Source organism: Lates calcarifer, unplaced genomic scaffold (genome assembly GCF_001640805.2).
Source record: "Lates calcarifer isolate ASB-BC8 unplaced genomic scaffold, TLL_Latcal_v3 _unitig_1009_quiver_891, whole genome shotgun sequence".
NCBI classification, from domain to species: domain Eukaryota; kingdom Metazoa; phylum Chordata; class Actinopteri; family Centropomidae; genus Lates; species Lates calcarifer.
The window spans coordinates 3,490-25,554 of record NW_026115222.1 but is presented as its reverse complement, the minus strand read 5'-3'; the positions used below and the strand labels follow the sequence as shown (position 1 = coordinate 25,554).

General features: G+C 41.3%; 1 protein-coding gene across 3 annotated transcripts in view; it reads left to right on the top strand.

The window, feature by feature from the left end:
- The window catches only part of LOC108885720 (sodium/glucose cotransporter 4-like), a 40,879-nt gene extending 21,906 nt beyond the window's left edge, over positions 1-18,973 (top strand). Inside the window, exons 9-12 of one of the 3 annotated variants that reach the window (XM_018680141.2) lie at positions 6,342-6,492; positions 9,907-10,075; positions 17,604-17,819; positions 18,356-18,973. In XM_018680141.2, the coding sequence (XP_018535657.1) occupies positions 6,342-6,492; positions 9,907-10,075; positions 17,604-17,819; positions 18,356-18,667 (848 nt within the window). In that variant the 3' untranslated portion in view covers positions 18,668-18,973. The remainder of the gene's footprint in view (positions 1-6,341; positions 6,493-9,906; positions 10,076-17,603; positions 17,820-18,355) is intronic. The other 2 variants (XM_018680140.1, XM_051067018.1) reach the window with 2 other exon arrangements.
- The last annotated feature ends 3,092 nt before the right edge of the window (positions 18,974-22,065 follow it).

The window sequence follows — 22,065 nt, the reverse complement described above, 5'->3', positions numbered from 1 at the left end:
AACAAACTCTCGGCTGTCACTTTCCATAGTTGGCCACCAAAAATGTCTCTTGAGGAGGGACAGTGTGCGGTTAAACAGAATCTGGGACAAAAACACAGATAGGGGGCCCAGTACCTCGTCAGATTGGCGATGACCTGGCTGGAAGGCAGGATGGTCTCTGTGACAGGGCTGGAGTCCACAGGTTAGTACTGATGAGACAGGGCATCCGGTTTAATGTTCCTGGAACCTGGGCAATAGGTTAGAGTGAAGTTGAACTGACTGAAGAACAGAGCCCATTGGGCTTGAATGTATGACAGATTCTTGTGATCTGTCCAGACAATGAAGGGCTTCTCTGTCCCCTCTAACCGATGTCTCCACACCTCTAAGGTTAATACTTCCCTGTTACCCACATAATTTTGATTGGCAGGGGTGAGACAGCGAGAATAATATGCACAGGGGTGTAATTTATTCTCTGGAGCAAACATTTGAGAGAGAACTACCCCAGCTCCAATATCTGAGGCGCCCACTTCTACTACAGTATGTACTGCTTAGCAGGATCTGGTTGGATAAGTACAGGAGCTGAGGTGAACGGGGACTTGAGCAGGGAGAAGGCTGGGTCAGCTTCAGGGGGCCAGTGATAAGGGACTTTAATAGAGGTGAGTCTAGTAAGTGGTGCAGTTACCTTACTGTAGTCCTTTATGAACCATCCATAAAAAATGGCAAACCCAAGGAAATGCTGGAGTTCTTTCTTGTTGGTAGGAGTGGGCCACATGAAACTAAGTCCACATGAAAATTCACACTTTTCTGCTTTCACATAAAGCTTATTTTCCAAAAGTGGAGTACTTGGTGGACATTATAGACATGCTCATCAATGGTCTTTGAAAAAAAAAAAAAAACAGAATGTCATCCAAGTAGACAAAAACAAACCTGTTCAAGAAATCTGAGGACATTATTCACCAATGCCAGGAAAAGTGACAGAGCATTGGTATGGCCAAAAGGCATTACCAAGTACTCAGTATCTCAGTATCTCAGTGGTGTGTTGAAGGTGGTTTTCCATTCATCCTCCTCCCAAATGTGGACTAGATGATAAGCATTCCTCAGATCTAGCTTGGAAAACACAGTGGCACCTTGTAGGGATTCAAAAGCCGAACTGATCAGACTGTTCTTAACGGTGATGTGATTTAAACCCCAAAAATCAATGCAGGGGCGCAGGGACTTATCTTTCTTTTCCACAAAGAAAAACCCAGCACCTAGAGGAGAGGAAGAAGGCCAGATTATACCTGCTGTGAGGGCATCAGTGATGTAATCCATGGCCTCTTTTTCTCACAGGAAAAGATTGTACAGATGACTGGAGGGCAAGGAGGCATCAAGTCAATGGCACAATCATAAGGCTGGTGTGGGGGCAGGGACAGGGCTTTATCCTTACTGAAAATCTTAGTGTGGAGGGACCTGGGACAGGTCAGGGGCTTCCGTGGTACAGGTGGCTCGCTCTCCTGGAGAAAGGGCAGATTGCAAACAGACAGAGTGACAAAAACTGCTTCAGCCTAGAATTCTCCCTGCAGTCCAGTCAATGTGGGGATGGTGTTTGCTTAGCCATGGATGGCCCAGAACTAGGGGTATATCCTCAGTCTCCGTGAGGAGACGGGAGGAGGCACAGTTAGGATGGTCAAAGACAGTCTTAATCTGGACAAAAAATCAGCTAACTAAAGAGAACAGATTACTGTAGTGGAACTTAAAGCCTCGGCCCAAACTAATGCTCTTCCCCTTCCCCACAGTCTCATGATATGATGTACCTTGGAATGATCAGTGGTAAAGGTTGCTGGTCGTGGGTGAAAAACCAGGTTGCACATTAGGAGGAAGCTCAGGAAAAGGTTCCGGGTCGGTGGAGTACGAATCCCTGACTGGAGGTGGAGGCTCAGGACGAAGCAATGGCGGAGCAGGTGGTAAAACTGCGAAGGAGAGAGCTGAGACCTGCTGAGTTAGTTCCGAAAATTGAAAGTCAAGGCCTGGTTATTGTTGACTAGTGATGGGACATACTGTCGATGCTTTGAAGCGTGTGTTGATAAATCCAGGAGGTGTTTAGTGAAGTGCATACCGATGCTTGTATCGTGCAGTGATGACATTTGAAGCCTCGCTGCATGTAGCGGTTCAGGAAGTGGTTCATATTTCTCTTCCTTGTTAACACTGCCATAGTTTGAAAACATAATTGTCCCCCTGTCATTATTATATGACTTTGTCAAATATTGATGTAAAGGAGGAGGTTCACTTTGGTATGTGTACTACTACCACGGAACATTGATTAGCATGTATCAGCCAAGAAACTCTTGCACACTATTTACAAACAAGCATAAGCACGTTAATAACGGGAGACAAAAACACATGGTTTAAATGGGTTATTATCATTTAAATCTAAATTTATTTATTTCTTGTTCCTGCAATTATTATTCCCATGCCCAAACTGTGGCAAGACAGCTTTGAGAGTATCACATACAGTTAAAATGACTATGAATACATCTGCCTGTCTTACAGTCTTTGACCAGCAGGGGGGGGTTTGTGTGCGCATGAAGCCTCAAGAAATGAACCCTTTTGCAAACCACTTAGCTGGAAGGCTTCTAGGCTTCATGAAGCTTCATCTCGCCATCACTACTGTCGAACAGAGCCCGAAGCTGTTGTTCATGCTGACCCAGTAACACACCCTGAGATGAGAGGGCTTTGTGGAGAGGTGAGGGACTTGTGGCCTCATCTGAGGGGTTGTCTTAACAGTTTATTTACACAAAAATGAAAGAGGGTTTACGCTGAGCAGGGCAGATTCCTGTAGAGTCTGAGTGGGGAACAGGAAGACAGGACTGGATGTGGCCAATCGGGAGTAGGACAAGGTTGATGGTGGTTGCTGATCTGAAGCGGAGAAAGGGGAGAGAGCTGGTAAGTAGTAATCCAAAAACAGGTAAGCAAAAAACAGGATACTCTAGAGAAGAGTGTTTGGCCACTGCAAAGCTGAGAGCAATGAACTGGCGAGGACTGGAGAGTGGGACCAAGCCTAAAATTTACAGATGAGGTGGACCAACTGAGGACAAGCAAACAAGCAAAAAACAACAACAACAACAACAACAACAAAACACTACAACTCCCAACACATTTGCATAAAACTGAAAAGGATTACAAAGTAATTTCAAAGCTATGAGAGAATCGTCAGTCCACAGTTAAGAAAAACTGTCTATAAAAAGAAATGATTTCCCAGAGGAGAATTTTACTGCCCAAAGTTTGCTTTTTTTCCCCTAAAGCTTGGGAGACAAAAGTGTGATTCTCACTTCAGCCTCATTTTAGTTTCTATTTTGTCTGTCTGTTTCTAGTTCTAAGTTCCTTTGGAATCAAAAATTAGCAATACCAGAACCACTATGGATGCAATATTTGAGCCTACCCACATACATACATTTAGAATCACTAATTAACCTAAACGGCATATCTGTGAGAGGATGCCAGAGTACGGATAGAGAACCCACACAGGCACAGGGAGAATATGCAAACTCCACTCCACCCTGTGCAAACTGGAGCTTGAACCCGGAACCCGACTTCCCCTTACATACAGTAAAAATGCTGTGTACAGTGGAAGTTGGTTACAAAATTTCTACCAGGGAAACAAATTGAATCAAAAATCAATGTCCAGTTATTTTAACGGCCAGTTGAAGCAGGAAGGAGAGAGAATAACAAAGAGAGGAGCAGATATGTGATTCTGGTTTTTTTCTTCAGTGATGTTAATAATGTAAATGGAGGAGTTCAATAGAGGAGAAGAACACATGCTCTTTGGCAAGATTAAAGTCTTTAACTAAATGTAGGAACTTTGCCTTTAGTCTTGTACTTGTGCTGAACCTTTAGCCACGTTTAATGGAATAAATGAACATGAGGGACCATGTGGAGGTTTATCCTGACTGTCAGTCTGCTTTGCTGCAGCTCTGAGGCCTCAGTCACCTGTTCTAGTATTACTCATTTTTGTTTCCAAAGGAGCATAGCAAGGTATTTCCTTTAAGTTTTCAAGTCTGACAGAGAGCTCTCTGATAACTCGACCTGAGATCAAGAAGAGGCACAAAAGTCATAGAAATCTGAGAATTATCTTGAGCTCAATGAGATCTTATTTGAAACTTAAAAGGAGGCTAATTTGAGACTTTGAGACCATAATCTCATTTTGGTTTCACACAGACCTCATCTAGGACAAATAAATCAAACACTTTCGAGAGCTCTTCTTTAACTTTCTTTTCCTCTGGGTTAGTGCTATAGCACTGTGTAAGTCCATTATACACAAATCATGGATCATGGTGCATGGAGCATGATGTCCATGGCCGGTCAGCACAGAAGATGCTGCACTCAAAAAAAGTAAATAAAAGTTAAAATTGAGGACTGCTGAAGCTAGGGTTCAATTGTTTGCAAAGAACACACATATGGTGGGGGAACATCATTACTTGAGGCTACTTTACTGCCTCAGGGCCTGGCAGCTTGCATCACCATGAAAATGAATTCCAAAGTTAATCAAGGTATCTTGAAGGGTCATGTCAGGGTGGCTGTCCACCAGCTGAAGTTGAGTGACACAGTGGGATAATTACCCTAAACATCAAAGCATATCTACCATGGAATTACATGAAACAAAGACAGTTCACCTTTTGGAGTATCCCAATCAGAGCACAGACCTCAACCTAATACAGAGAGTAACCTCAAAAGAGTCATTCACACCAGTCATCTTAAGAATATACAGGTTTGTAGGAAGAATGACCAGGAATGTTGAATAGGTGTGTGGAATAAAAACACAAAAGATTCTAATTATTGTGTGTTATTAGCTTAAGCACACTGTGTTTGTCTACACTTTGACTTAGATGAAGATCACATCAAATTTCATGACCTAAAGTATGTAAAGATTTACATACTTTAAAAGGCTTACATACTTTTTCTTCTCACTGTAATTGCACAGAGCCTTCCATTCTTCTAATATGATTTTTTATACCTTAAAATCTGCCTTTAAGAGTTGTTTGGGCTCTCTCCACTAGTCCTCAGACTCCTCACTGCCCATCACTTTAGACTCACGATACAATCCGTTAAATTCAAACATTTATCAAAGTGTCATGTATAGTACACCATGCAGAGTACTGTGGAATACACTGATTGTAATTTAGTAGCAAATTATGTCATTTGTACTTATGTTATGAAAATGATGCCAACAGACAGCATTCAAATCAACATATGAACACATCAGTGGAGAGCTCTTTTGCAGTTTTACAAAAACAAACCAACAAATCACAAACAAAAATCTTATTTCAAAGCTCTCCTACTCAGCTTCTTCCAGAGCTTTCAACCATGTCTTATCAGCAGAAGGACTTTGCTTAGTTGCCATGGAAATGACTGTTGTCACTTCACTTCAAACATCACTTAAATTCCAACAGTTGTTGTATACATATAGTAATTGATTCCATGACAAATTAAGCCAAGCTTGAATCATGAATACTATTGCTATTACTTTTTTTTTTTTATCCTACTGTGAATATGCAAAAAGGCAAAGCTTCTAAGGTAACAGTGAGTCAGGAAACTGGTTTCAGTTATCGGGGCGGCTGTGGCTTAGGAGGTAGAGCAGTCGTTCACCAATCAGAAGGTCGGTGGTTCGATTCCCGGCTCCTCCAGTCTGCATGCCGAAGTATCCTTGGGCAAGATACTGAACCCCAAATTGCCTCCGATGTGTGTGTTTCACATCGGTGTGTGAATGTGTGTGAATGTGTTTAGAAAAAGCACATTAATATATAGAATATGTGCTGTGTGAATGTGTGTGAATGGGGTGAATGTGATCTGTAGTGTAAAGCGCTTTGAGTGGTCGAAAAGACTAGAAAAGCGCTATATAAGTACAGTCCATTTACATTTATCAACAAAATCTGCAGCAGGAAGGCTGTTGAGGCAATCTGGCAGTTAATTAAAAACACTGATGTGGTATATACCTACAGTTTTGCCTTGAGTGCATCTGCTTGCTTGTGTCTTTTTCTCGAGTCTTACATTGTTACATTTAAGTCACATAGAAGAGACGCAGGGAAAAGAAAGGAGGAAAAGAGGAACCGGAGAAATGTGTTTAATTAAATCAGCTATGCTCTCCTCTCTGGCAAGCAACATCACTTTCAGATGGTAATGGCACAGCTGGATCAGTATCATTATGTGTATTTAACATGCTCAACTACTATGTGTTTGCTGTGCTGTTATTTGCTTCTGTATTATTAATGTTTTTCCCCTTGGAATAATAGAGTTTTAGAACTCTGAATGGTAGTATACAAATATCATAATTATTTATCTGATATTTCACCATGAGTGTGTCATCCTTTGTCCTCCTCTCTGTGCAGGTCTTCGTGGTCTGATGCTGGCAGTGATGTTAGCTGCACTGATGTCATCTCTGACCTCCATTTTTAACAGCAGCTCCACACTGTTTACACTGGACCTCTACCACAGAGCCAGGCCTAAAGCTTCCGAGAGGGAACTCATGATTGTTGGACGGTGAGGGTTGACCAAAATTTTTTCACAGAATAGAAAGAATAAAAAAATCAGAGATTCAACTTCATAAATACAAAACCAAAGATCCAACTGGTAACACTTATAATAAGGGTACATTAACAATATTTAATGCCGTAATGACCATTAACTAATAGTTAATTAACAGTTAACTAATTATCTAGTAATTATTTACTAACTGTGTTCATGTTGACTTAGGCATTAATTTATAATTTATTTAATAGTCTATGATAGTCTATCCTCTAATTTATTTTTGGTTAAGGTTGAGATCAGTGGTCACACTCCTTGGTCTTTATGTTGCTTGTTGCTTCCTTAACTCCAAGCCCAACCTATAATTTATTATGCATGTTATACTGTATCAGCAGTACCAATGTAACAAAATGTTCCATGTAGAGATGTAAACTAATATAGTATAATAATAATGATGATGGCAAACATAATAATAATAATAATAATAATAACTAGATAAAATACATTTCCTGCAGAAAATGCATGTGAATGCTGAGCGCTGAATGGATCGCTGAAACAATGCTGGAAATGACTGAAATCATTGTTGAAATGAAGAAGAAAAACATAGAAGTTGGAAGTCAGTTGGAAATCAAAAGTAATTTCTGAAGCAGTGATTAAAGTGGTGGAAATTAGCAGAGAGAGAGGGTAGATGCAGAAGCTGAAAGTTAAAACCAACAGCTGAACTATTCAGTTGAATAGCAAAATTGCAATAGCAAAGTTGAACATTTTAAAAAGTGTAAAGAGTTGAATAAGCACAAATGTAAATAGTTTAAGCATCTTGATAATTGAATGGTTTCTATAGCAGAAAGTATGCAGGATGTGTGTGTGCGCGAGTGAGAGAGTGAGAGAAAGAGCAAGAGAGAGAGAGAGAGAGAGAGAGAGGAGGTGAGGGACAAACAGTTCAAAGGAGAGGTGTGTGTTAGGGTTAATCACCAATCAAAATGACCAGTGTGTTAATGTGCAGGTGTCAGTTGTGTGTACATGTATGTGCGTGTATATGTGTGTGTTAAAACAGGTTAGTTTAAATGTGTGTAGGGGAAGCCCATCAATGAGAATGGCCCATGTGTAAATGTGTGTGTGTGTAAACAGCACAGAGAGCAGAGGAGGTCTTAATGACCAAATGTCCATCACCTGTGTACAGGCAGCTGCAGTAAGCTGGCCCTCATTCACAGTCACACAGTACTGAGAGGTGGCTCAACCCACCTCTGGAATTTGTGTTATTGATTAAAAAACCATAGCTGCTATCAATGAAATGAGGTGACTACCAGCACCAGGAGACTTTACTGAACACAGACGTGTGTTATTTGTGTAGATAAAGTGAAAAATGACCACAGGATGGCAGTTTAAAAACTGGCCTGATTTGGCTGTTTTATGAACAGAGAGAGAGAGCCTGATAATATGGAGATCAATGGAGCAGGTGAGGGCTCCTCTTGGTGATCAGAGGCTGCTACTGCAAAAACTGTGATAATAGTATAAATAGCACAATTGCAAAAAGCGAATTGAAGAGTTGTGGGTGATTTTGCAACTACTATTACTGTGAATGTGCAGATTAAATTGGTGATAGAGTCAGGGATGTAGTGACAGTAAAAGAGAAATGAACTAGTCTGAGACAGGCAAGCAAGAAACGATCTCCAAAACATCAGCAACTGGAAGTGACAGAACACGCTTACCACAGCACGTCAGCACGTTCACGTCTTCCCCAAGTCAAAAAGATTCCTGTAAACTGGCACATTACCACGAGTTGATATCCACATTAATATTAAAATCACCTACAATAATTGGTTGGAGCCTCCTGTCCAGCACCCTGGCATGAGCTTTCCTGAGGAGGCTGAGCAGTGTGATACCCTGATAGCACACCATCCAGACCAACAGAGGAGCTTTCTGACTACCTCAGCAACCTCTACTAGTATTGGTAGGCCATTTGCCCATAGCACTGACCTTGGCGTGGTCCATCTGGATACTGTTCTGGGAAATGTTAAAGCCCAGGAATGAGACAGTTGTAAAATGTGTCAACTCCACCTTCCATAGAATATAGTCTCTGCGAGTGACAGGCACATCTACTCTGTTCAGTGAGTGGGGTGAGATAAGTGAAGCAGCAGTTTGTTATCCAGAGGGCTGTGTGCCTTGTGAGTGGCAAAATAAGAAAAATATTCTGTTGCTTCTAACTCTCTGATAATTTTAAGTATATCAAAAATCACAGCACAGCCATTTTATTTAGCTCATGTGTATCGTGATTTTGTCAGACCACATTGTAGTTATAAAATCAGAGTTTTAACAGTGCAGAAAATCAGCTTGAAAATGACTTGGTTGTATCTGCTGGGTAGATGTAGTCTGAATGGGCTGCATTCACTGTTTCAAACTGAAAAACCTGTAAATGAGAGCAGCTTACTTGGGAATTCTGCTGTATTAAGTACTGTATATATGGTGAACACAGAGAATATATATATATATATATATATATATATACAGAATTTTGATTTAGTCTTATTTTTTTTTTATAGTTTTTACCACATTGAAACAATAAATAACCCAAAAATGCTGGGTACATAATAAATAAAAAAACAAAAAGTTTCCTCTCTTTCTTTTCTTTGATGACTTAAAATCTATCTTCTGTCAAATCATAATTGGTATTGTTGACAAGGTCCTGTTTTGGTGGTCTCTCTACAGAGGCCTTGCTTACAGTAAAATGATCACTTCACATGTGTTGGATTGCAGTGAGCCATAACCTGTGCTGCTCTAGCATTATTGGAAACCTAAAAATTAGCTAGTTCTAAGGTGTAGCAACCACAACATTTTTCACACCCAGAAACCATAAACTTCATTGGTATCAGTATTCTTTTGCCAAGTACACAATAAAGTTGACAAAGTTGTGCATTCCACCTTTGCTTTATGGAGCAGAGTCTGTCCAGTCAGAACTACTCATAGGCAGGATACCTGTCCTGCTACTGATTCAACACAGAACTACATAGAGGGAATTTAAATCTCCATGGAAATATGTCCCAATTTGAGATTTTTTTTAGGCAACATCATGATTACCATGAGTTAGAAATGCATTTTGTAAAGCAAAGCAAAGCAGTTTGTAAGGTGGATGAATCATCTAATCATTACACTATGAAATGTAGAGAATTCTACAAAATATTTCAAAAGCTAAATATGGCAGCATATTTTGGTAAATGACTGGCCCTAACAGTAAGTGTGAGCAGATAGTAGTTGTTTGGCTCAAACATGCAAAATCACCAATATGATGGAAAATTAAAAAGCCATGTTTTCAAACAAACACAGCCAAAGACCAAATTATTCTTTCAGTTGCCATTTACATTGACATTAGACTCATCTCTTTGAAACTTTTCTGTATTTCTGACTTATTAATAATACTGTGTGTCTTTTCAGGGTGTTCATCCTGGTCTTGGTGTGTGTGAGTCTGATGTGGATTCCAGTCATCCAAACAGCCAATAGTGGGCAGCTGTTTGATTATATCCAGTCAGTGACTAGCTTTCTAGCTCCACCCATTACTGCTGTATTCCTAATGGCTATCTTCTGGCCACGTGCCAATGAGCAGGTAGGTCTCTCTCTTACTGTAAACCCTAAAATGTACTGATTTTTGTTGTGGGGACTTGCTTTGCCTCCAAAAGGAAGGTGAGTTTCATCCATTATAACAACAATAGTCACCCTGACATAATCAATCAATCAATAAAACCTGCAGCCTGACTAAATGTCCTCTCTCTCCGCTGTACTGCCAGTAGTATAAACTAGGAATGGGCATTTCAATTACTTTTTGAAGTTGATTAATCAAGTCAATAGTGGTGACGTAATAATTAATTTGTGCCCTCCATTCAAACCAAGATAATAATATGTTGTCATGTTGAGTTATGTTTTTTCCACTGTAGTGTACAGATGCACTAACTTTACCTCCCAAGCTCCAATCATCATGAACGCATCTCAGACTAGTTCTCAGCAGTGTGTCTCTCATCTGTGCAGTGAGTCTAAAGCGCAGTACCTGAAGTGTTCCAGTCACCATCCATGTAATGTCAGGTGACTGTGACATGAGAGCTGTCCATGCATCAGTTGTTATTGCTACTTTCTTGGCTTCCATCAGAATCTTTTTCAGAGCTGTAGCTGCATATTGTTTGAAATCATTTAAGTCACCAAAGCTATTTGTTATTTGTTCCTGTCGTTTGTGTGTTTTGGTACTATGAGTGTTTCAGTACTATGAATCCGCAAGTGCTGGCTGTCCGCCGGATGGCTGGACATTAAACATTTTCACTTGACTGCTTTATGAATGTTTCAAATCACGTCACTTTATATAATGTTATCTTAAATGTTTTTCTGATGTAAATGTAATCTTAAACCAGATGAAGGATTTTTGTCATCAGATGTCTGCATCTTCAGTAATCAGAGAAACAAACTGAGCAAACAGCCACTCTCAACGTCCTGTGTCCATGTTGCAGAGAAACATTGTTTTTTTTAAAACATGAAACTGCTTTATTCAATGTGGCCACGGTAAACAATTCCGCTCTCAGTAAAAACCTCCAGAATGACCTAAAAACAAGCTGGGCATCTAGAAACAACATGATCTAATGTTAGTGCAGGTTGGTTAACAGCCCACTGGTCCTTATTAAACAGATTTTGAAAGTGAAACTACTAAAACGATAACTCCTGTGAAGACCATTAAACTATGTTTACCGTGTCGATTAATCAACTAATCAATTATTCATGCACATTCCTAGTAAACCTAAACCTCATCATCCCATGGTATTATTGTGGTATTATGCACTCCCATGTTATTTTAACAACATCATCAAGTGTAGTGGCATCCTGTGTCCTTCCCGTTTGTGTTGCGCAAAGGTGAGTTTTATGGTCCTGATTTCACCTCAAATCCTCAACAACTGTTGGCGTTTGCTATTTTTCTTTTGTAATTTTCCCATTTTTAAATAAACCCAATTAGGGTTTAGAAAATGGCATTTGTTACATAAAGGTTACACACACACACACACAAATCAATATTTGGTGGAATAACCCTGATTTTTAATCACAGCTTTCATGTGTCTTGGCATGCTCTCCACCAGTCTTTCACATTGGTGTTGGGTGACCTTATGCCATTCCTGGCTCAAAAATTCAAACAGCTCAGCTTTGTTTGATGGCTTGTGACCATCCATCTTCCTCGTGATCACATTCCAGAGGTTTTCAATGGGGTTCAGGTCTGGAGATTGGGCTGGCCATGACAGGGTCTTGTTCTGGTGGTCCTTCATCCACACCTTGACTGACCAAGCTGTGTGGCATGGAGCATTGTCCTGCTGGAAAAACCAGTCTTCAGAGTTGGGGAACACTGTCAGAGCAGAAGGAAGCAAGTTTTCTTCAAGGATAACCTTGTACATGGCTTGATTCATGCATCCTTCGCAACGATGAAGCTGCCTGATTCCATCCTTGCTGAAGCACCCCCAGATCATCACCGATCCGCCACCAAATTTCACAGTGGGTGCAAGACACCATGGCTTGTAGGCTTATCCAGGTCTCTGTCTAACCATTAGACGCCAGCTGTTGGGCAAAGCTGAAAATTAGACTCATTAGAGAAGATGACCTTACTCCAGTCTTCTATGGTCCAATCCTTATGGTCTTTTGCAAACCTCAGCCTGGTTCTTCTTTGCTTCTCATTGATGAAGGGCTTTTTTCTAGCTTTACTTACTTGAGCCCTGCCCCTAGGAGCCTGTTTCGAACTGTTCTTGCCGTGCACTTCACCCCAGTTGCCATTCTTTTTGTAGGTCACTTGATGTCATCCTACGGTTGCTGAATGACATTCGAATGAGTTGATGGTTATCCCGGTCAGTGGAGAGTCATTTTCACCCTCTGCCAGCCTGTAGCTTTGTTGTCCCCAATGTCTGCTGCTTGACCTTGTTCTTATGAACTACTGTCTTAGAAATTTTAAGGATGGAAGCAACCTGATGCTCACTGTATCCCTCTGCCAGTAAAGCCAGAATTGAACCCTTCTTTTCCTCACTCAAAACTTTTCTTTTCAACTCTTTTGGCATGGTCAGCACTTATTTTTTTGATACCAATTACTTTTGAGGTACTACTAGCACTGTTTTTGCCATCCAGCTGGTCCTATTGCAAGAGGATAGTGATGACCACAGCAGTGTTTTTTATACTTTTCTTTGTTAAACAAGATTTGGTTCAGGTGTTCACCTAATCAATACCTCATTAAGTAGAATGAGGTGTGCTTGTGTTGGAATTCAACACTAGAATGGAATGGCTGTTAAACATGTAGAGATGCTGATTTCAGAAAAATTTGAAGTGGTCTCTTAATTTTTTCCAGAGCTGTATATATGTATGTCTATATAAATAACAGCTTCAGTGCACCTTGGCATTGATTCTACAAGAACTCTGCTGGAGGGATGGAACATAATTTTTCCAAGAGAGATTGCCATAGTAGTAACAGAGCCACCAGATTGCCTCACTGTAGGGGTCAAACACACAGGCCTGGACCTATGTCTTGGTGCTTTCTTATGTACCCAATTGGCATGAAAGGAAAGTTATACTTCCAGTGAAAGGGAATTCTAAATTCTTAAAATGGTTAGATATTTTTCCTCATTAAAATGACCTGATATTTCTGGGAAACCATGATGCCAAGTACATAGTCAAGACTTCCAGTTCCTGCAGCAGAAAAACATCCCCACATCACCAATTACCCACCCCCATGCTTGACTGTGGTGATGGTATTCTTCTGGTCATAAGCCTGCCTTTTCTCACACCATACATACCGCTGGTCCATGTGTCTAAACAGTTCCAATTTTATCAGTCCATAGAATTGTCTCCAAAAACTCTGCAGTCTTGTTGAATAACTGTGACATAGCTATATTAAAAATATAGTGTTGCGCACATATACTACATCATACAATTATTTTATGTATCACTTGACTCATGACGTCATCCAAAGCAAGTAAATTATGGGAGCGAGTAAGTGTAAATTGCTTTAAATAATTATCTTTGGATTATATTAGCCCACTTACAAGTTAAACCTGTAAATTATAATATTATAGTTATAATATTAACTTGCCCTTTAAACTTGACAAGTCCTTTCTCAGTCTGTTAAATAATAGCACTGAAATGGTCTTCAATGCAAAAGCAATGAGTGTCTTTGGGAGGAATCCAAAGGGATGTTATCAGGCGCAGTGACTTTACTCAATATTCACTCTCAGCAGGATTCTTGTCACATCCACTGTGGATCCTGACATTGGCAGGTCCTCTGGAGGCAGTGTAGACTTTGTATTCTTTGAGATCAAAATGAGCATAAACTGTAGTAAGCTCATTTAGGAAAGTGGCCTCACACATGGTGGGGGCTATGATATTCTGGATTGCTTGCCACATATTCTTGGTGTTGTTGGTGTTGAGATCTCTCCCATCTCTGCAGATTTCTCCACTTTGTCTCCTTGATGCTAGCTTGATTGTGCATATTGACAAAACCTTACTCCATTGAGGAGGTGAACGATGCCAGTGTGTTAAGCCAGTTCAATTCAATTATTTGTATGATGCCAGATCAAGCATACACTGTCTCAAGGTACTTTACAGAGTACAGTTGAGATTTTACATAATTATAGTGAGAAACCCAACAGTTCCCATAATGACGAGTGACGAAGAGTGGGAAGGAAAAACTCCAGAAGGACTGGACTCAGGTTGGACTCAGGTTGGACTCAGGCTGACGAATGAAAGTGCTGGCAAAATCAGCCAGACAAAACAACAGAAGTCTGCCCCTAGAGTCTGCTCACCGCATTGACAATCTATACAAGTCGCACTCAACTGACTCTTGTAAAAAATTAACTCAGCAGTCCTCCTCTGCTCTTTGCCAAACGCATGCTATCTCACATAGATCACTGCCATTGGTGGCTGCACTGACTGACAGGCTTCACAGCCTCTAGGCATAATCACACATTCACTGATCCTCAGAAAACTCACTAACTGCAGTAAAAGTCCTTTTAACCTTAACTGAACACAACACAGTCAACACAGTAACACTGTACCCAAACATGTCACTCGGATCTCTACAATGTCTTTGACTGAGTAAACAGTGTGTATAGGTTTCCAAAACAGTTTGATTTATTGAGAGGAACACTCATATATTTTGAATAAAGAAAAATACAGAACAGCTGTGCAGGTTTTCCACAATGAGTTGGGTATATTTGATGAATTGTGAGAGCAGTTGGTAAAAGATAAATGCTGCAATATCAGCCTTTTACATGAACTCAGTCACACTGTGTCCGATTTTGACTACAGTTGGTTTATACTCCACCCCAGCAGTCAACAACAGTTCACAGATGCACTAACTTTACCTCCAAAGCCCAACACATCAACAATGCATCTCAGACTAGCAGTTATGTTGTCAGCAGTGTGTCTCATCTGTGCTGCAAGTCTGGAGCACAGAACGGGAAATGTTCCGGTTACCGTCCATGTAATGGCAGGTGATAGTGACATAAAACTCTGATGTGAGAGCTGTCCATGCAGCGGTTGTAATTGCTACTTTGTTGGCTTCTGTCAAGTTCTTTTTTAGAGCTGTAGCTGCCTCATTGTACTTTTTTCAATCTGGCTGGTCCGTGAAGGCACGGTGTATTCGGTTTCCATGAGCCTTTGACAACTATTCCTCTGAGAACGCTAAAAGGACACGTATCGTCTGAAATCACCATTTCAAGTCATTTGTCATTTGTTCAAGTCACCAAGTCATTTGTTATTTGTTCTTGTCATTTGCTGTCACATGAGCGTTTTTTTATTATTATTATTAATATGAAACTGCTTTATTTAGTGTTTCTACCCATTTTCCATACTTTGTTCGTTTGTTTTGGAGTTAATGAGACCTCAGTAGATAATTCATCCACTTCAGGTGCACACTCGGGCAGAAACAGAACCATAAACATTAGTTCCATGTCTCTATGAGGTAAAACATAAATCTCCTCCCACCCCCAACCAAATAAAGTTAGTCAAATAAAATTTTGTCGATTCTTTAAAAAAAACATGTTGACTGTGCTTACTGTTTCAACTAATCCACTAATCAATTAGTCGTACACATCCCTACCATAAACCAAGATGGTGGAATCAAAAAATGGCCTCTAGAGCTGATGACATGGCATGTGGGGGAGGTTAGCAAAGGCATATTCCTTTGTTTAAAACCAAGTAAGAAGGTGCCAGGTTGAAAGGGGTAGGTTAGCAAGTTACATGCAAGACAGTGAGATGTACCCTCATTCCTATAAATGTGAATATGCCAACACTGATCAATAAACTGACTATAAGCAGATATAACAGCAAAGCTCAGGTAGTGCATTAAATTGAAACAATACAGTACACTGACAAAAGTTTGCAGTCCTATGCTGAGCCATTCCTTACAAAAAGAAGTATAGCCCAAGTTTATTTTATTAGGAAAACCTAAATAAAGTTCAAGTATATTTCCCAAGTATACTTTATGTTATTATATATTAAGTAAAATGTACTTAAATGCACTAAATGTACTAGTAGTATACTTTTAAGTGTACAACTTCAGTACAAAACTGGCCTAAAAAAGTTATACTCTTAAGTATACTTTAAGTGTAAGAGAAGTATACTTTGAGTACACAGCTAATTTACATCTAAATTTTAAGTCAGCTCACTGTAAGCTGTCAGCTGATTTGCAGTCTATCCAAACTTACTTCAGTAGGGGAAAAATAAATAAGTCAGGTAAAAAGTACATGTAATAATATTATGTAATTACTGTTGTAAAGAAGTAATCTGAACTGCAGTAACATTTTATGTTAGTACATTATTCCCTTCAACTGAGGGATATTTTTCTGTTATGTTCTGTTCTGTTAACTGAAGGATGTTTTCATTATAAATAGTTTCTATTTTCAATGCAGCACAGAATCTTTTGATATATAAAACATCTGTCTGTTTCTGATCATTCCCCTAGTCAAAGATGGGGTGGTGGTGGGGTTCAAACAGTTAATAAAAACTAAGGTAAAAATGAAAATAAAAAGAGTGAGTGAGATAATATGTGGGCTACATGTATGGTAATGGTTTATAATAGCAGCCAGTATGAATCAAGTCTGTTGCAATACTCTCATACCTTTGTCAGTATGCTAGGTAAAGTAAGCTAGGCTCCATTAAATTACCAAGGGCATTCAATTATTATTAGTTTTAATAATAATTAATAACTAGCTTTGAAAGGTAAGTTATCAGGGATGTTTGGCAGTTTGCTTTTTTGCTTTTTTTCTCTTTCACCAGTCTAGCCAAGCCAGTTCTCTCACTACATATGGCAGACTCACCATTGATAATAAGCCTCTCCCAGGGTAATTTCATTTAATTTACTAACTACTCCACCTCACTGAAGATGTCCCTCTACCTTGTCGTCATGTGCATGGTGGCCACATCCAAAAGCCCTCACTGACAGACAAGTCTGTCTTCAGGCCTCTTAAAAATGGCTAGATGCACTGTATCAGTATTGTCAGTCCTTTTGTCATTGGCTAATGACAAAGCCAGAAAACTACATGCTTCTTCAGCCAGCTGTGTCGTCAGATTTTCTGCTATTTCTCAGACTTTGTCTGCAATAGTTTTATCTGTCTCCATTCAACACAAACATGTATCCATTCTCCCATTTCTCATTAAACTACCTTCCCTCTACATTAACTTTTTCTTCTTGGACATTATGGAATGATTTACTTACTTTACTTTTTTAACCCAACTCCATCACTGACAAAAAAAAAACAAAAAACTTCGTAGATAATGTCTGCCATCCAGTGGCAAAAAGCTTTCATTACACAGGCAACAAAATTGAGACATATTCACGGACCTTCTATAAAGCACTATAAGCATTGTATTTTACAATAATCACAGTCTTTGAAAGCTTTTGCAGGCCACATAAAAAAAAATGAAGTGATGGGCTTGATTTGGCCCATGGGCCTTGAGTTTGACACATCTGCTCAAGGTATTAAAACTAGATTTTGATACCAGACATCTCTACAAGACAGGGGCACAAGATTGCAAATGTGTAACCTTAAATCTCTTTTCAGTTCAATGTCTTTTTTTGCCAGTTCCATATGACTCTGCATTTAATATTTTGTGTATGTGTGTCTCAGGGTGCATTCTGGGGTCTGATGACTGGCCTAGTGGTGGGACTGATCCGCATGGTTCTGGAGTTCTCCTATGTAGCTCCTTCCTGTGGTCAGCCTGGTCACCGGCCTGCTATCCTGGCTGATGTCCACTACCTGTACTTTGCTCTCATCCTGTTGGGTCTCACCTGCCTTATCATTGCTGCCGTCAGCTTGGCCACTGCCCCAATACCCAAAGAACATGTAAGGAACATGTCATACATTAATTTTATTTATGTTCTAATCTGTGAAATGAGAAACACTAGAAAAGTACAGAAGAAACTATCTATAAACCCATCAACAATCTGTGAAAAATACCTAAACTGCCATAAACAAGTATTCAGTGCTGCTATCCAAGCTGTGAATCAGCAGCAGTCAAAGGCTGTTACCTTATGACCTTGATGAAAGCTAGAGAGCCTAATCCTTCATAGAGGTATGCAAGGTATTACACATGAAAGTATATGGAACTTACATTTAGTGTCACCTTCTATGCACTGCTCAAATTTAGTCCAGGAACTTCTCCCCAAAGAAGGTGCAGAACAGTGGAAACAAAAACAGAACCGCTGACAGTGGCTACATGTTAGATTACTGCAGTGGGAAAGCTCCCACATAGTGAACATAATACATATCCTTAACTGGAAGGTAGACCATGAATTGTCAGTTGTGCTTTAAAGTTAAAGGAATGTCAAGAAAAAATACTATTAAACAAACATATGTGCTGGATCTCCTCTCCTGCCCAGCTGTACAGGCTGACCTGGTGGTCCAGATATAGCCAGGAGCCTAGGATCGACCTCACAGGTCCCCAGATGACTTCTGACCCAGTGAACTCTAACTTCAGCAATGACTCTGATCCTTTGCCAGCTTCCTGGTGGCAGAGAGCTGCTCTGTGGCTCTGTGGTCTGACTGGTCCGAACTCTGGCCCCGCACCTCCAGGAACTGAAAACAGTGAGCTGAATTCCTTGCAGGAGGACCCCCTCTGGCGAAGAGTCTGCAACATTAACGCTCTGCTGCTACTGGCTCTTAATGTGTTTCTCTGGGGATACTTGGCTTAATATGCAGGTGTCATAAAATCCTGGAAAGGATGTTATTAGTAAGGTTAAACAGGTATTTGGTTTTATGTTGAAAATGTATGATGACCTGAAAGCCTTGGTCCAGTGGCTAAACCAACCTATTGCTGTACTGGATCAGTAATCTATGCAACAACAGACTGTTGATTTAGAAGTGTCTTATCAGCAAAGACATTTACTATTTAATAATGATCATGTTCTACTTTGATTTAACCACTGACACGATCTACAACTGACTCACATGGTCTGTAATCACTTTTAATAAATGGAGAATTACAGAAAAGACAAAATGTTGTCCTGTAATTCACAATCCATGTTGTGCTCATCCTCAAAGTAATGGACCCTTTTTGGGGTGTTCCAGTAAAGTGGTGCAACATAGTGAAAAGTTACAAAGGATGGCTCCTTGAGAGCAGGAAATGGTGGCTGGAACCCCTGAGGACACTGGAATGAGGATAGGCCTGTGGCAGAGCTGGTCAAAGTGTTGTGAGAGTATTCGACCCACAATAAATGCCTTTGACCAGGATGATGGATGCTCGGAGACCATGCAGCGTAGAGCCATCTCTATCTCCTGGTTCTTCCTTTCAGTTTGGCTGTTGGACTGGAGGTGGAACCCGGACGACAGACTGATGAAACAGCTGAAGGATCAATTCTGCAGTCTCTTCGGCCAAAGGACATTTGGGCAGGGACACAAAGTGGGCCATTTTACTGAATCTGTCCACCACTGTTAGGATGGTGGTGTGTCCATTGGATGGTGGTAGACCGGTCACAAAGTCCAGGGAGATGTAGGACCAGAGCCGATGAGGCACTGGTAGCAGTTGCAGGAGCCTAGCGGGAGCCTGTCATGAGGACTTGTGCTGGTTACAGACAGGACAGGCAATCACAAACTCCCAGGTGTCCTCCTCTGCTGCAGAACCTCCTTCATGCCCTGAATCCCGGGGTGGCAGGTGAGTATGGAGCTGTGGACCCATTGCAGAACCTCAGACCTAAGAGGCTGAGGGACAAACAGGTGATCTGGAGGACAAGAATTGGGGCTGGGCTGGTCCTTCAGGGTGGCTTTAACCCTCTGTTCAATCTCCCAGGTGACAGAAGTGACCAGACAGCTGGAAGTATGGTGTCAGGAACAGGAGCAGAGTCATCCTTCCCCACGAACTGACGGGACAAGGTGTCAGGCTTGACATTGCCGGATAGGAAAGGGAGAGGTTGAATCTTCTGAAGAAGAAGGACCACCTGGCCTGCCTCGAGTTCATCCTCTTTGTGGACTGCATGTACTTGTTTACTTGTTATTGACGTACAGTAAGTCTCCATGGCCTTCCTTTATGGTGTGTACAGGGAATATAGACGTCCCTTGCTTGGCACTGTGCCCTGCTGCAGGTCGATTGCACAGTCAGATGATGTGGAGGCAGAGAGATCGCCTTTGCTTTGCTGAACACCTCCCAGAAGTCATGGTATTCATGAGGCACCCCTGACAGATCCAGAGCTGGACTGGAACAGATGGCCTGCTGAGGTGCAGCAGCTTGCTTGAGGCACACCTGGTGACAGGACAGACTCCATCCCAGTATGGCTCCTGTTGACCAGGCAATGTGGGAGTTATGGGGGAACCCAGGGTCAGGGGCAGATGAGGAGACTGCAGTATATGAAACTGGATGGTTGTTACGCTCCCCGAGGAATAATCTAGGGTTGGGGGGGAAGCAACAAATAAAGAAATAATGTCCCGGGGGGGGGATGGAGAGCAAACAAGGTCGGAGACACTGTATAGTCAAGAAAAAAAAGGTTTATTCACTAACAAAAGACGCTGGTGCTCAAACCAAAGACAAAACAACCAAGGGACCAAGATAAACTATAACCACCACACACGAGTGCAATGCAGCATAGATAAATCCAAATTTCACACTCCAGAATGGAGTCCACTGGAAGCCACTGCTCCCACACACACACCCGACCGGCATACAGAGGCCCACTGGCCACGACTGGTGCCTCTCTCTCTCTTTTATGACTTCCGCTCCTAATCAGGAGCGGATATGGACTCAGGGCAAGACGATCACCTGGAAAGAAAGAAATAAAAAAGAGGGAGAGGGAGAGGGAGAGAGAGAGAGAGAGAGAGCACAACACACACTCACCCAAGCAAACACACGGCCCCTAACACTAGGGCCGTAACACCCCCACCCTTAACGAGCAAACCCCAGTTTGCTTAATAAGTTGGGGAAAAAAAAAACCCAATTTGTTCACTAAAAACAAACAAACAATTGCATCGTACTGGATGAATCTGTCAGTTTTTTTTTTTTATTTTTTAATTTTTTTTTTTTACTCACCACACATCCCTAAAGGGCATTTGAACTCACCCCCGGGACAGAGCATCAGCCACCACGTTGTCAGCTCCTTTCTTATGCTTAACTTCAATATTGAAGCCTTGCACCAAGAGAGCCCAACGCATAAGGCGTTGGTTGCAGTTGTACATCTGCTTCAGAAAAACCAGGGGATTATGGTCAGTGTACACAATCACTGGGAGTGTACTGGACCCGACATATACTTCAAAATGTTGTAATGCAAGAAGCATCGCTAGGGTTTCCTTCTCAATGGTAGAATAGTTCAGCTGGTGGCGGTTGAACTTGGCTGAGAAAAAAGATACTGGATGAGGAACACCATCACCATCATCCTGTATCAGTACTGCCCCAGCTCCTGATGCACTTGCGTCCACCTCCAGCTTGAAGGGACAAGTCAAGTTAGGTGCAGCCAGAACAGGAGCACTACACAGGATTGATTTTGCTGCTTCAAAAGCACGCTCACAATCAGTAGTCCACACAAAAGGCACTTTCGGACTACACAGGGAGGTGAGAGGGGCAACTACTACTGAAAAATTTCTGCAGAAACACCGGTAGTAACCTGTCATACCAAGAAAACGGCGGAGTTCACGTCGAGTGGTGGGAACGGGATACGTTAACACCGCTGTGATCTTGGCATCAACCGGACGTACTAGTCCATGCCCCACCTGTTTACCCAAGTAAGTCACAGAGGCCCTGCCAAACTCACACTTAGCAAGGTTTAGTGTCAGATTTGCCTCTGCAAGTCGCTGAAAAACCTTCCTTAAAATGGAAATATGGTCAGACCATTCGCTGGAGTAGACAACCACATCATCCAGATACACATTACAGTGAGGGACATCACCCAACACCTTGGTCATTAGACGCTGGAAGGTGGCAGGAGCGTTCTTTAAACCAAATGCCATAACTGTGTACTGCATGAAGTGGTCGGGTCACAAAAGCAGAGATCTCAGAGGCCCTGGGTGTTAAAGGGACTTGCCAGTAACCTTTCAAAAGATCTAACTTAGTGATGTAAGTAGCTGGACCAATGTTATCGATGCAGTCCTCTAAGCGGGGCAAAGGGAA